This window comes from Hippoglossus stenolepis, chromosome 22 (assembly GCF_022539355.2).
Source record: "Hippoglossus stenolepis isolate QCI-W04-F060 chromosome 22, HSTE1.2, whole genome shotgun sequence".
In the NCBI taxonomy this organism is placed as follows: domain Eukaryota; kingdom Metazoa; phylum Chordata; class Actinopteri; order Pleuronectiformes; family Pleuronectidae; genus Hippoglossus; species Hippoglossus stenolepis.
Window position 1 is genome coordinate 5,132,198 of NC_061504.1, and position 15,756 is coordinate 5,147,953.

The following is a 15,756-nucleotide window of genomic DNA, read 5'->3' on the forward strand; positions in this document are numbered from 1 at the left end:
CAACCAGAAATACATTGTATTCAATCTATAGGATGACTGAGGCCCTGCTGCCTCCCATCAGATTGATCATATGTATGAATGGCTCATTGGTCCGCAGTGATGCAGCCACAGAAACGATGGTTATAACGAAGCTTTATCTTTAAATAATAAGGACAAATCAAGTTGATTAAGAACTTATCATATTTAATGACTTATCAGCATCTTTGGCCCACAGCATACAGACAGGTTCCACCATCAGCACATCAGTTATTTAATCCAACATGGGGATCATCAGCACAAAGTTAATAACTTCGTTCATTAACTAGATATCAGTCGCACTATTGTTTAAATGCTGTTAAATATTGGAAACAAAGCAACTAGCTAGAGATGCTAATCGAAGATACATACGGTGGCTAACTAGCCTTCTAGCTACAACGTTAGTTTTCCAGAGCAACTGAAATATGTTCCCTCTCGTGCGGTTTTAAACCGTTTGTTGATTCGTTCAACTGAATGTTGACAAGTGAAACATCGCATTTGCTTCGGAATCCAGAGGTAACCCAGTTGGCATCGTTAGCGGTGTTAATACGGGACAAAAAGCTGACACGCTAACGCCCGCCTCGGGTAAAGCTAGCGTCCAGAACTCCCACCCCGGGGAAAACAACTCAAAATACGGGTTAGCGTGGCTGGTCGGCCGCGCTAAACTGTAGGCAAAAGTCCCCGCTAGCGCTGAGATGTCTCCCGGTAAGTGGATTAACACAAAGTGCTAGGAGCCCGGTTAGCTTGCGCCTGCTAAGCTAACAGAGCTAGCTAGCGCACCGCCGTCTCGTTAGCCCAGAATTCGGTTGACGGGTGCGGAGCCCGAACAGGCGTGAGGTGAACTCCGGTGTGCCGCAGTTTGTTTGCAGACGATCGGCACACTTTAGGGGGAACCACACGCAGGGACGCGCACTTTTCCGCTGTCTCGAGTCAAATCCTCAAAATGGGGTCTGCTAACGTACGTCTCCGCCATTTTGTGACAGGTTTTTCATTGTGCAAAGGGGTACGTGTAATGGTTGAATGTAACCCCATCAAGAAGATATCCGCCTGGCAGTTGGAGGGAGAAGGGACCTGGAGTAATTTTCAACCTTCCCGGGAGATTAGAGTCGGTCCGAGGTGGTCAGCAGGGGACAGGGGCGGCGAGACATCGAGTGGAAAAGTTCCCACCGACAAATCACTATAAAATGTAATAATCTGCAGTGATCATCTGTGGGGAAAAAAATCAAACACTCTGACATCTATCGATACAAATAGATTCTTTGAAGGAAAGTTACACCAATGTGAGATTCTGCATTTTGAATTGACATGTTTATTTATTGATATTCCACCAAAATCAACAACATTGCAGCCCCCATCTGTCAAATTGAGACAAATCAAGTGTGTCATTAGAGTTGTACAAGGGTGGGAACACTAATATACCCTAATATAATGTTGATCAGTTTGACATGACACACAAAGATGTGAAATTATTTAAATAAGTCACAACAAATACATTTTCTGGCAAAATATGGAAATTACAATGCATAAGGCCTTCAGTGAAAGCAGATTATCTCAGAAATGTGAATGAATGTCTAAATGTACTTAATGTGGCTGTGACCACTTTGGTGGATTGGTCAGCTGACACTAGATTATATATAAAATATTAAAGTCATGAGGCATACGGCCTTCAGTTCAAGACAATTATTTCAGAACTGTGCATTAATGAGGAAATAATTTAGATGTAGTTGCAAACACTTTGGTACATTAGTCTGCGTAAAATATATTTTGGATGAAACGTTACAAGTAATATGAGGTCAACATAAGACATTTCTATTTAGAAATGTGAATGAAGGTCCTAGTTTTCCAAAGTAACTGTAAACACTTTGGTCACCTGTACACACTAATTACTCGTATTGACAGATGTACTTATCTTGTATGATTGTGAATTTAAAATGTATATATACAGTCAGAAGACTGTATTACTTAGTTAGTTTAAGGTGGCCGCTACTGTGATCTTTTTTAATTTATCATAAACTTGTCACAAAGTCACTATAGTTTTTATTTCCTAATTGAACTAGTGGTCAATATCAGTGAGCCTAATTTCCAATGCAGCTATAAATATCCTCAGGGTTCATGTCAGCCTGAAAAATAATGTTTTTCCCCCCACTAAATAGACTTTACATGGCCTTTTTTGGGGTGGGGGGGTTAACAAGAAGGCTATGTTAATTAGTGTTATCCCCTCCCCCCACGGGACATTGAGCAAGTACCTCCTGACCCGTTTTCCAAACAGAGAGGCGAGTTGTCAGACGGTCCCTAAAAAAGAAAACAGTCTCTATTGTTCCAACACCCGCTGCGCTCTGGACGGCTGCGGTGCCGCCGGTGGCCGCAGAGGGCGCTGCACGCATGGCAGGCCGGGCTGCGCGGCCTCCACATCTTTTTGTCTGAGAACTGGATCCTCCGCCGCTCCACAGTGTGCGCGATAGCCTCGGAGCCGCGTCCGCAACACACTGTCAAACCAGTCCGAACGAAAACCACCGCGACCGAAAGCATTAATTCAACACCGTCCGTCATGGCGTTCCTCATCTGCCGGTAAATCGCTCGTATTTGCGACTGCTCGCTGGAACTTAGTCCGGGCTTGAATCGGGCTGGCTCTCTGTGTGCATCAGTCTTTATTAGCGAGCTGCCGCTCTTCTTGCTATCAGCTATTTCTTTAACTTTTTAAACACTCAGCTTCGCGAATGACTGAGCGCCGGCGGAGTATGGGATCCTTGGTGTCTTAAGAAGCGACTGAAGTGGGCTTTAACCGTTTTTGCATGCAAAAACAATGGCAAATTCGACGGGGAAAAATCTACTAGATCAGCGGAGGAAAGGACAGGCTTTCCTGGACGAGCTGCGGCAATTCCACCAGAGCAGAGGGTGAGATCGGGGTTGTCTTTCTTCCCCACAAATATAACTTCAAATCCCAATCGCCCGCCACTGCGAGCGAGCCAACGCTGTTATTTCAACATATGTGCGGGTATTTCTTGTGTTTTCCACGCAGATCGCCGTTCAAGAAGATTCCTATCGTGGGTGGGAAAGAGCTGGACCTGAATGCTCTCTATGTCAGAGTCGTCGCTTTAGGTGGATTTGCTAAGGTGAGTGGGAACTAAAAGTGGGTTTTTTTTTCTCCACACTCCGCCGTCCGTGGACTCCTCGGTGGACGGCTCCACAACTCCGTGCGGGCAACCCGGGGCAAGTGGAGCCCTCCGGGAAGGAACACGTTAGTGGCTCGGTGTTGGCCTTGTGCTAGTTTGCCGTGTATCTCTATGCAATGTGGTGGCTTGTGTTGTTGTGCGGTTTGAATCGAGAGTCCCGACCGCCTCGGAGTCAGAGTGCAGTTGGAGCGACTCGAAATTAGCGGGCACGTTTAACATCGATTATCGGCACGGAGCCCGGCCTCGGAAAACACCGCACGGCACACGGCGCGTCGCCCCGGGCTTTCGCCGGCAGTTTGCAGCCAGGGGGGGGGAAGCTTGGCTTTTTCTTTCTCGCCATAGCCATCTTTCTTCGGCTTCATGGCTGATCTCAAAATGTAGGCCTCACAGGCCCGTGTAGTGAACACAGTACACGGCAACCAAAACCACACTCTCCAACCGAGCGCTCGCCCCGAGCTCGAGCGTTTTTCCCACGGACACACTTTGTGAAGAGTTTAGCCTCGTTAGCATTTAACGGCAAAATGAAAAAGTGAAGTTAGCTTGTTAGCTTTGGTGCTAACTAGCCCCAACTGTAACGATAGTATCTTAAAGGCAGTTGTACTCAACCGATGTGTCCAATGTAAATATGTTCGCTTAATAAACACGCTAGCGGCTAATTAAAGGCTATTTCGCTAATCGGCGTGGCTGTGTAATTTCGCCACATTTGGCATTTTTAAATGTTTCCAGCAGTTTGGGAAAGTTATTGATTGGTGATTGTGATATTGCCTCGTAGAGGGGGGGACAGCCTGTAGCAGAACAGATGGTTGCAGTGTAACCGCTCTTTTTCTTGTGTTGCCGGTGTTTTCTTTATTTTCTCCTACTCGCCCTGTAACCCACTCATTTCCTCCTTCCAGGTCTCTGACAAAAACCAATGGATTGAACTCGGAGAAGACTTTAACTTCCCCAGGAGTTGCTCCAACGCTGCATTCGCTTTAAAACAGTACTACCTTCGGTAAGTAGCGCGGCCACGCAGCTCCCATCCTCTCAGGTACCATGTGGGAAGTGTTTACAAATGTGAAGATGCAGCAGCACCCAGCCTCTCGCTCTCTTCTGCTACCAAGCTGCACTAGTACAATATTGTGGCAGGCAATGCAAGGTTCTTTATTGTGTTTATTTGCCACAGATTGGCAGCTATTAACTCACTTATCCCTGCCACATCAAAAGAGCACTGCGATTTGTCTGTTTTTTAACAGACCCATGTGGACAAATGGCTCCTGTATTTATTTTTCCAAATCTGCAACATAGTTTTGCAGAACACAGCCAAAGAGTGTCTTTTGTCAGTAATGGCTCTAAACCATAAACTACGGCTGTTTATTCCTCTCTAAGTGTTGCAGCCACAGGGCATTTGGGTTGGATATAGCTCTAATGAGTGAGATCTGGGTGTTGTAACGTGTTTTTGGTTGTGCAGCTTCCAAATGTAAATGCAGTCAGCTGCCAGTGATGGGAGCCTGGTGCACACGCAGCTCTCCTCAACAGCTGGCATTTGTGGTTTCGCCGTTGCTGCTCTCCCCACACTCCCCCTTTTCTTCCCGCGCCACCTCGTGCAACGATTGCACCCATCAGCAGCACCTGCCTGCAGGGGATTACACCTCTGTAGCAGCGAAATGCTCGTTGCCTCTCATGGATAGTTGAGGGCCAACTGCAGGTCACTGGTTGATAACACAAGCAGAGCCTAATTATCTGTGCATTTATACCAAGCTTGCCCTTCATGGGAGGTAGACGGTCGCAAGCTGCGAGCGTAGCAGCCAATTTGATTACTAACCGTGCACAGCCCACGAGACCTGTAGCTCCTCAAAAGTTCACATTTAACCATCAGTGCTGATGGCAGTGGAGAAACACCTCAGGCACATGTGTGCTTGCAGTGCAGTTGTAATGAACTTATTGGGTTTGCGTTGTCTGAGTACACCAGAAAACACTATATTTAGTGTGAATGACTGCATACTTTAGAAAGCATCTGCCAGGATGGAGGGTTTGTGCATGCGGTTGTAGCACCTATTGAACAAAGGTGTTGGGTTTCTAGGAACTGATTTATGAAACATGAACATTCAGAGGTGTGTTTCTGTCTTTGTTTAACCTGCTTAGTTTTTGAGTGTGCATCATGTACTTGTCGCAGAAAGTCAACCGACTGATTTTCTAAAATAATTTTTTTCTTAGGACACAATTAGGCCAAGTAATGTTTCCATTATCTTGTGTAAGACAGCAGTTTATAAATACCAGCAGGCTGATACCTTGTTGTGCAGATGACAAAATGAGGCAGACAATCATGTAGAGCCATTAACGTCATGTCTGCTGGGGATGTTTTCTTTTTTAAATATCCCCCTGTGTTTCACAGACCAGCTACCTTTTTTTTTTTTTTTTAAATTTGGGGAAGGAGGGTCAGCCTCCTGCCTGACATGCTGGATATCGCACTTGTCTCGCGGCAGCCTTTGGAGCTGCTGTGAAAAGTTTATCTAAGGCAGCTCGGTGCAGTGGATGTCAGCGGTCTTGCCTCGAACAAGGCTGATAACAAGAGGCTATTCTCGCCTCCTCCATGCTGCTGCTTTCTTTTTTCTTCTTGCTGACATGAGTGTGTGCGATAGAGAAATTAATTGTTTGTGTTTGTTTCCTCTCCTTGTGACCAGTTTTGTCGTGCAAAATTGGACAAGCTATGTAAGCGACGTGGGAGGCATTTGTTTGACCAAGTTTGCCCTCATCCAGCAAGTTCAGGGGTCACAGCCAGTTACACAGTAGATATGCACTCACTCTGGAGTTAGTTGGTATTCACTGTCTCTCTCAAGGACACTTAAGCTGGATGGAAGTTTGCTGATATCAGGTTTTAATCCTGACCATCTCTAACCACTGACTGCTTGGCATTTAAAGCTCTTTACACTTTAAAGACTTTATTATGAATGTGCTGACAACTACAATGATCTTTAGCGGTCTGTTGTAGGTAATGATGAAATATCTTGTCGTAAACGTGGCCTTAAACAAGCCCAACTTAAAGCTGTCATTATAATTCCTGATGCTCTTTTCTCACTCGGGTGAACAAAATGAGTTGGCAGGTAGGAATGAAGGACATTCAGCTGCTGCAGGGATCCCACTTGTGACTCTTCGGTCACTGGATGGTCTGTTGACCAGGTTTCCCCTGTCTGAATGAATAGGATGTTCACGATGTGGCTCTCTCCGGTCAGCACTTCCCACTCAGAGCAGTGTAATGAGCAGCGCTGGAGTTCAGTGCCAGATCCTGCTGCCGTCTATTTGATATCTGAATGTCACTCTATAATAAGTGAGCAATGTCGACCAGATAGGTTTTTTTCTTTCAAGCGAGTTTTCAACTTGTTGAAGCGCTGCTTTGACATCGCTCCTGCCGGTGGTGCTGACTTCATGTCAGCTTTGGGGGCGGAAAGGATTCACACTCTGGATCAAAGCAATGGCCTCAAATCCCACTGACACACGAGAAATGAAGCTGTGTTTTCAGTTGCCTTCATGAGGTTGAAGGATATTATTGATCAGTGGGACATACAGTACAGTAAGATTTTGTCCAACAGACACAAAAGGACAAGTGTTATGAAAAAGCAGGGCTTCCATAGACCATGGAACAGTTTGATATTAACAGCATTTTAAGGAGTTTTGGAAAATACCTAACATTGATCATATTGCAAGTATTACAGTAGAGCAACTAACATCTTTAATGGCGTACACGTGGTGTGTATCTGAAGCTGAACTTTTTGCCCCAGATCTATTCCTGTGACTGCGGAGAACCTTTTACACAGTTCCATAATTTGACATACATTTATGTTCCACATCTGTGCACGCTGCAGTCTGTTTCACCGGGTTGAGTTAGCGTTACTAAAGGCTGCTTCCAGTTTGCCTGTGCCTACAGCGATTTGGATGCTTCTCGGTCAATAATAATTCCCATCTCCTTGGTTTTCGTCATCCATTTCACGTGAATTGGAGGTGGTTTGCATTAAGCTCTCAAGCCTTGTGGGGCAACAGAGTTTTTTTTTGTTTTTTTTTTTTCAGTGAAAACAGTCCAGTTCATCTTGGCACTCGCTTGCTGTAATTTGAGAATTAATGAAAGTTGTTCTGAAATAAGGCCTCTGGTGTAGCTACAGCCTGACATGACTTTGACTTCTTTTTCCAGACTACAGTGTATTATACACAGAAGCCAAGTCAGGTGACAGATACCCTGGTTCAACCTTTGTTTGCCCTCTGCTCTGCATCCCCATTGGGAGGAAATCAGGCCCAGGAGGCACTGTCATCTAGGAACCGCCCACTAAATGCTTCGGTGTTAGCTTAAATGCTCAAGTCATTGATTGTTTTTCTTCTCCATGAGGTTTTTACACATGGTTGGAATTGTGAAATGGAAGAAATTAGAAGTTCTTCTGCCTTGTTAAACAGTTTAAATGGGGGGACTGTTGTTCGGAGATAACCTTGTCATGTTTCCATTTTTTGTGAGAAATACTATTTGAGGACATTTTTTTATGCTCAAAACCAAAACTTGAATTGATGAGCAGAGGTGGAAGCTATTGAAGATATTAAAAGGTACGTCAGATTTCTTGCCATATTATGAGCAAGTTACCCTTTTAGCTCCACTAGCAAGGACAGTTTTTACCGTCCACAGTGATTAAATATAAAGAAACCAGCTTTTGACAATTTCTCTTTCTGCTGAATCAACCACTGCCAAGTAATCTTTCTTTTTTAGAGTTTAACCTTCTGCTGCCGTAACAGCTTAATGATATACCACACTCCCACTACCGTTTGCAGTGTGAAGCAGGTGCAACCACTGACAGATTCACTTGTTTCAGTTGATATCAAGAAATGTTTCACATTTCAATATTAATTGTCTGTTATCCCCGGACTAGTTAACCACGTTTCTCCCACCGGCCTTGTGACCCCACTGCTAGGATCAAAATTCTCATGACCCCAGCAATTAGACTTTGTGTTGTTGTGTGACTTTGGCCATGTCATATGTTTTTCTCCAAGCATGAGGGGATCTTGACCCTATCACCTAACAACTGGGTTATAGTTGGCATTTCTTATATATAAGATATATTTCATTGAAACTTAAATTGAATTAATTAAGTCTTATTAAAAATTGAATAATTAGAATATTTCTGCCCTAGAAATCTCCTGGGACCCTTTCTGCTTATCAAACAATGCCCTACGAGTTTCTGAACCAATGGTTGGAGAAACTCTTTGAGTTAACTACTGAGGCTGTAGAATCAATAGAAATGCCTCACACAGGGAACCCATCAAGAGGATGTCTGATGCAAAGGCATGTCTCTTGTTTAGAATTGTATAAAGACCTAGACAAAGTTTGGAACACCCCCAAAAAAATTACAGGTATTGAAAAGTACTTGAAAGCCACTGCCTCTGAATATATCTATTCATGTGTTAATGTCATGAATTAAGATAATGTGGTTAAAGCTGAATGTAATGTCAAAACATCAGATTTGGTGTCTTTGATTGAAAGATGACTTGTAATTTTACAATTTCTACAAAAGGGGGGGAATTGTGCACACACATTTCGCAACGCTTTTCTGCTGGGAGTGTTAATTTTCACACCTAGTTATGCCATTATGCCAGTTACCATCATGCTTTTTGGTCCTGTTCTACTTCCTGTGAGAGCCGATAGATTCTCCTGCTCCTCTGGAACATCTGGATGAAGTGGCCTTTGATCTGGTTTGCATTAGCTGAGTTATTATTCCCCCGCCTCGTCCTGGCTGCTGCTTGGACTTAGAGATGCTCAGTTATGGAGAAAGAAAAGGCTGTGTGTGGACTAGTGTCTGTTCCTGCTTTTCAATGCAGCATAATAAGAGTGCTTTCCACCTCTTTTCTTTTCTTCTTTTTAAGCAGGTCTAGATGCTGAAAGGCTAAACCAGCTTGTGTTCATAAATGAGCCGTCAATACTTCCATGAGGTTGTGGTGTCATAATTAAGGCTTGAAAGCTACAAGACAGATAGTAATAATAATGACTTGTCTCTGAATTCTCGCAGCATTTTAGTCCAAATTTGTTAATTTGGCTGATTTCAGCGCCGACTGCTTAACTTTTCCCTCGGAGGTGGCCTTCTCCATTAGCATTTGATGGTGAGTTTTACCAAGACCACAATCTGTTAGCTATGGTTGACCTGGCCGTGCGTCACTCAGACAACAGAGAATTCTACAGGGATTCAGGGACCAACAGTAAATGCTATGTTCTTGCTACAGTACCAGAGAGAAGTGTGAGAGATGAGACGTAAAACTATATTGAGATAGTTCAGCTATGTAAAATCACAAATATCATCCATACACTATCAACACTTCTTATCCAGTTGTGGGGGGGAGCTGGAGCTAATCCCAGCTGACATTGGGTGAGAGGCGGGGTTCATGCTGGACAGGTCGCTAACATACAGAGACAAACATTTCACACTTGCATTCACATCTATGGTCAATTTAGTTTACAATCAACCTAACCCCCATTCTGCATGTCTTTGGACTTTGGGAGGAAACCACATATCTTCTAATGGATATCAGTATTTCAAATAAAACATGGGAGCAAACAAAAATGGAACCATTATAAAATAAGATCGCTGTAGCAAACACCTGAATGCTCTTGAGACTTAGTGTTTTTAGCCAGTGTGTAATTTGACCTCCCCTCCAGCATTGTTGGTCACCAAGCAGATGGACACATCTGCCTTGTATGCTAGAATCTGGCTCTACCACTTTATCAGATATATTTAAAATGTTTGCTCTGGGTGTTGCATAGCCTCCAGCTTTGCAGTGAAAGTGTTCTGGCTTTACTTGCCATGTACCTTTTTTATTCATATCACGTACATACATATGTTTCTAGCACTGTGGAGATAGGAGAAACCTGTGGGTATATTTGATATGCAATGTATACACTTGATGCAGAAAATCACTCGTGGGTTTATTGTGGTATCACCAGCAATGAACCATGTATGATGCGTGTCATTTTCTCCACACAGTCCCTAATATCATTTATTATTTTGAAAAATGTAAGTAAATCTAAATTCACAATATAAGGCTAAATGTAGTAAAATGAAAACACTATTAAAACTTGTTTTCTACGACTGTAATAAATAAAAGACCTGCACAATTGGCAGGCCTGTCATTATGCATATTGAACATTTTATAATTGTATGTCTCATAGAAGCGAAAGCTTCAGTCATTATGAGATAACCTGAGCCAGATAACTGGTGCAGTAACCCACTTTAATGTTAGTAATACTATGCAGTGTGAAACACGATAAGCAGAAGGCTGAAACAGTGAGACTGAGAGACTGTTCAGGGGAGACGTGGTTAATGCTGGTGGTCGTCCAAGTCTGGAGGTGAGACTTTAACTGTCTGTTTTAATATCTGCCAACAGTTGCATGCTAGCTGTTAGCGTCATGGGCTAGAATGTTTACTGTTGCTTGGCAGGTGACAGTGTCAGCCACTCCTCGACTCTGTCTCCTTGTAGACTCGTCTGAAAGCACGGACGTAATCACAGTTATCCAGCTTCCAACACGTTTGATATTATTGAGGCGGCCCTGCTGACTCTTCGAACAGTTCGAGCGGTTATTGAGAGGATCTGTAAACCCCTCACATTACCAGATAATCTGGGCTGAACATCAACACCGACCAAGGTCCCAGACCAGATTTCTCTTCCTACTGTCCGGAGGGGGTGAATTGGGAATCGGCCCAAAATCTCGTGTAGTGGGCCTGACGCAAGGGAAATGGCGAAATCCGCAAAATAAATAGCAGCTGCAGGTGGATGGGATCAGCATCTCATACATTTCAATGGAGCACTGAGGGACGGGATTAATGTTTGGGGTGAAAGGGAAGCAAATTCAACGCTTGCAGCCAAAAAAATAAGTGGAGCCTTCTCCTGAATTCAATAACACAAAACGCATAGAGCGAGGTAGAATGCACTTGAGTGGTCATCAGGAATATTTCCAAAGAAATGGTGCACTTTCACACTGAAAAAGCAGCTTTGCATAACCCTTTCAAAAGAAAAGCTTGTTTTTCAGCAAAAGCCATTGGCCAACACTCGCTATTCACTTCCAGAGAGATGCAAACATTTGAATTGATGCGAAACATTGCTCACAACCACTTCTGTGCCATGGAGACAGACCAACCTGATAACTGAAATAGAGATGTTAACAATCATGCAATTTGTTTTTACACACATGTTTAAACACTCACGTAGGTTTTCTACTCTTTGCATCATTTTCAGTCACTCAGGGTTGCAAGCCTTGTTTCCTAAATACAATGTCAGTCACCTTACTCTCTTTTTTTTTTTTTTAAATTACCATGCAGCCACTTGAAGTGTGCTTTCTGTGCTGTAAATGAAATGAACTACAACAGCATTTTCTCAATTGGCTCTGCTGTGAATAAACTTTACCTTCTATTATTGACAAAGCAAACCACCCACAGCCTGCAGTGTTGGACATTCTCACATTAAATCCCAGGAAGCATGTCTGTCCAGAGATCGGCAGTGGGTGTGTGTGTGTGTTCATGTCTGCGTCCACGTCCAGCAGGGGGCAATCGACTCCCACACACTGACACATTGAGGGCGTTTGGGCAGTCCGGCAGCTGAGAGTAACTGAAGCCAGTGTCTGCACTGGTGCGATCCAGATGACTGTAAATAACACAATATTTAATGACCGAGACAAGCAGTTGCAAACAGGCGATCTATCACTTCTCATGCTTTGCTCGTTTCCCACCCCTTTGCAGTGTTAAGAGGGAAGACGTGCCTCTCTATTAGTGATGATGCACACGTTTCCCCCCAAAATGCCGTTAAACGATGAAATCCCAGTGGTTTCTGTTGGGTGGTAATCGGATGCTACTCGAGGAGGAGGGGGTTGATGTTCCCCTCATCATGCATGTCTGAAAAAGGGGAAGTGCTGCAGTAGACCCCCCTCTCTCCCTCCCATACCGCCACCCGAGCCCTTTTTTTTCTCTTGCTCGTGCCCAGACAGCGGTTGATGACGCTGCAGTTGGGACCGCGGCATATCTCTCCCGCGCTCTCACTCTCCTCCTCACTCTACAAATGAAGGCTGAGTGTATTTATAGTCCAGCGTGTCACCCGGCAGCCAGCGGACGGGGATTACCTTGGCCGCGATGAACAAGCGGGGCCTCATTCAGAAACAGCCGCTCGCTCGGTGACTCACGGCCACACATGCAGGGTTCAACACACTTTCACTGCTGAGGTATTTTGCTGCATGTGTGTGAAAGTGTGTGTGCGTGTGTGTGTGTGTGTGTGTTTTTGTTTGTCTGGCAGTTTTCCACACATCGCAATTGGGTGCTAATCAAATCCAAGTAAGTCTGACTGTTGGCAGTTGCATGCCGATGAACGATCTTTTCCCCCAAGTTCAATGCTAGTGCCTCCAGAATATGAGCAGAGTTTGAGTTAAAGATGAATCGCGAGTTTGATGTGGGAACACAGCTGTTCGTGTTGCAGCCAGTTCACTTGTTTTCACTTTCCACTATTCAGATGAGTGGTGGTGGTGGTGGTGGTGTTTAGGGTTGGGCGATGTCTACCAAACTGCCATATGATTTACAGTGAATCATCATGATGCTTGACTCAAAATAATGACTGGCTGCCATTCCAACCCTGCTGGTGTAATTCAAATAACCATATTTGTGAAAGTAGTTTGAAACAACTTTTGGTCCTGTTGCTCTTCCCTGGTTAGCCAAAATCGAAAAGGGGTATTCAACCTGATTTTTATTGATTTGTTTAAGTTTTGTGGCAACTTATCCTTTGAAAGCTGTTGCTATAAAGATTATGTAATGCCTTCACAATGACATAAACACAGCATGAACCACACAGATTTTTCAAATTTGAAAAAAAATGCAGAACTTTAAAATCGACCTTATTTTTAAATGCGTGGTTGTACTTGTGTTTCACATCTCACACAGTCAGTACTAGTGATGAAATGGTTTCCGGTTGCACATTATACCATGTATGCAATGTTCAATTTTGAATTACAATATTTGCACTGACTCATCAGCCTTCCCTCATACAAAGTCTCATTTCTCATTTTCACTGGATCATGCTTAACTGAACAGTGTTGAGTTTTTGAAAGAACCACGTATGCTTGGCTAAAGTCTTGTCACTGACTCGAACCATAAAACAAATTCTAAACCAGCAGTGCCAGGTGAAAGCTCTGGTAGCGCTCCGATTTTAGAACTAATCCCTTGAACTGTGTAATTTACAGAGTAATAAAATGGTGGTCTCTCACCATTGACTTTTACGCTTGTGTACACAGAGTTCCCGAGTGGATTCATATTTTATCTTAGATTAATGTTGACATGTCATTCCTCCACTTAAGTGCTTGTCGCTGTGTTGTTTCTGCACTTCTCAGCAGTCGGACTGTATGGAAGAGTCCTTTCCCTCTGATTGTCTGGACGCCGCTCTTTGTCTGATCAGCCATGCTAAATCTCCCCCCCCTGCTTTACACTCACTTGTTCATCCGATTTCTAGTTTGACTTGAACGTCTTTCTCTTTAGCCTGATTTCCCCCCAGCAGTGTCTGTTGCTCCACAGATTAATGTTGTGAATCATTGGCCACAAAAGGTTGTAACTTTGACACGTGGGTGTTGTCGTACAGCAGATCGCTCTCCAAAGTGAGTTTTGTGGTTTCAGCGTGTCGTCTCCTTGACAATACGTGCAGGTGTGGGGCCTTTGTGAAACAACATGCTGCAGTAAGGGTGATTGATTTCACCCGTTTTCTTTATCTGAACAGCTGAGAGCTCCGACTCTCGTTCGATGTTTCTCTGCGTGACCTCGACAGCATGTTATAGTTTTTCCTCAATCTGGGTGGGAAAAGCAAACATTGTTTTACATGGCGTTTGTTCAGCTTTGTATAACCATTAAAAAAATGTCTATAGAAATTAGAAGAGGGGGAGTTTATGGAGAATGTGCCTTTTAAGGGTAACTTGTGTAATTATCCTGTGGGTAAACTTTAAAATAAAATGATATTATTGATTTTAATTTGGTATTGTAGATGTTAAGAGATGAAATGCAGGTATAAGGAGGAGTAAAATTACAACGGTTGGAAATGCACATACTGTGTCATTTCTCAGTTCTTTATAGTTTTCATGTTTTTTCATGTTCGTTTTCTCAAGTTTTGCATTTTATTGCTGAATTTTCTGTTGTTTTTTTTTCCCTCATCCCTTTATAATTTAAGCAGTCATTTCTGTACAAGTACAGAACAAGATTCATGAATAAGTTCAAGGGATATTATAGAACTTTAACCTGATGTGTACACTACAAATATGACTGCAGCAGCATGAAATGGCTCAAAAAGCAACACAAGCCTAGAATAAAAAAAGGGTGTAAAATTCATATTTTGCAAATTCTAATGGATTTGAGTTGCATGACATTATCAGCTGTGTTTCTTAAATATGAGCAGCCTGCTTTAATTTAATAGAGGACAATTGCCAGTCCGGATTCTTGTTAATTCAAAAGCAGTTTCCTTAAATTTCCGTTGTGAGTCGTTTTGTTTGCACACAGTATCATAGAGATGAAGAATGCTGCCTAGGCTCCTGTGCTCATCATAAAATGTGCCTGCATACATTCAAGAAACAAATCCCAATAAGTCCCTCCAGTCTTTGAAAGAAAGTAGAGCACAAATTCAACAGCAAAATTCATTCCAAGCAAGTTTTGGCTCATCGTCTGTTTTATTTCCCCCCCCCCCCTTACAGATACTTGGAGAAGTATGAGAAAGTCCACCACTTCGGCGAGGACGATGAAGAAGCGCAGCCGGGGAATCCCAAAACCTCTCTTCCAATCGGTGCAATTCCCAACTCTTACAACTACCAGCAACACGTTGTATCAGGTAGGCAGAGACGCCCTCAGTGCGGGAACTGGTTCACTCTCTGTTTGTTGTTTTCTGTCTCACTCCGTTTCAGATGTACAAGTTCATCCTGTCCCTCTGTCTCTTTCTGTCCGCCCCCTTGGCCAACGCAGACACTTCAGTAAATGTGATTACAGCAAAGCATCGCTTCATCAGAGCTGTGTTAGATTCATGGGAAACCGGTCAGCCCACAGGTCAAGTTTATGCATAGAAACGAGCCTTGACAACAGCTTTTTGTTTCAAGGATTTTTTTATTTTGTTGGTTGAATTTATTTCATAAGAGTATAATTAAGGAAGGAAAGCGGGCTGTATGTGTTAGCTTTGTGGCTAACTACTTCAGTGACAGATAAAGTGCAAGCATTTGTTTGGTAGTGGCTGCCAGCGCTATACTGAGCGGCAGGGAGAGGATGAAAGTGCTTTGTTCATTTACTCAGAACCGTCTGAGTAACTGTGTCGCAATGTGAAACTTCCCCGCAACTAAAGCAGACCCAGCTCAAACAACTGCTGTCAGGCTTACACAAAAAGAGAAATGACGGGCCCATGTTCCCAAAAATCACATCACAGTCTTGTTAACACAATCATGGCCCACAGTCTGTACCATTGACTCCAACCAGCCTCTGGGCTATTTACACCATTTTAAAAAAGCAATATTAAATTAAAGACACTAGTGGATCATACAGAGCATCAGTGTATTAAATTCCACATTGTC

The 15,756-nt window shown here is 43.4% G+C and overlaps 1 protein-coding gene across 1 annotated transcript in view; it reads left to right on the plus strand.

The window, feature by feature from the left end:
• The first annotated feature begins 2,314 nt into the window (after positions 1 to 2,314).
• arid2 (AT rich interactive domain 2 (ARID, RFX-like)) overlaps positions 2,315 to 15,756 on the plus strand; it is a 34,968-nt gene continuing 21,526 nt past the window's right edge. Inside the window, exons 1-4 of the mRNA XM_035147343.2 lie at positions 2,315 to 2,910; positions 3,035 to 3,128; positions 4,082 to 4,179; positions 14,896 to 15,029. Coding sequence (XP_035003234.2) covers positions 2,819 to 2,910; positions 3,035 to 3,128; positions 4,082 to 4,179; positions 14,896 to 15,029 — 418 coding nt within the window. The 5' untranslated portion in view covers positions 2,315 to 2,818. The remainder of the gene's footprint in view (positions 2,911 to 3,034; positions 3,129 to 4,081; positions 4,180 to 14,895; positions 15,030 to 15,756) is intronic.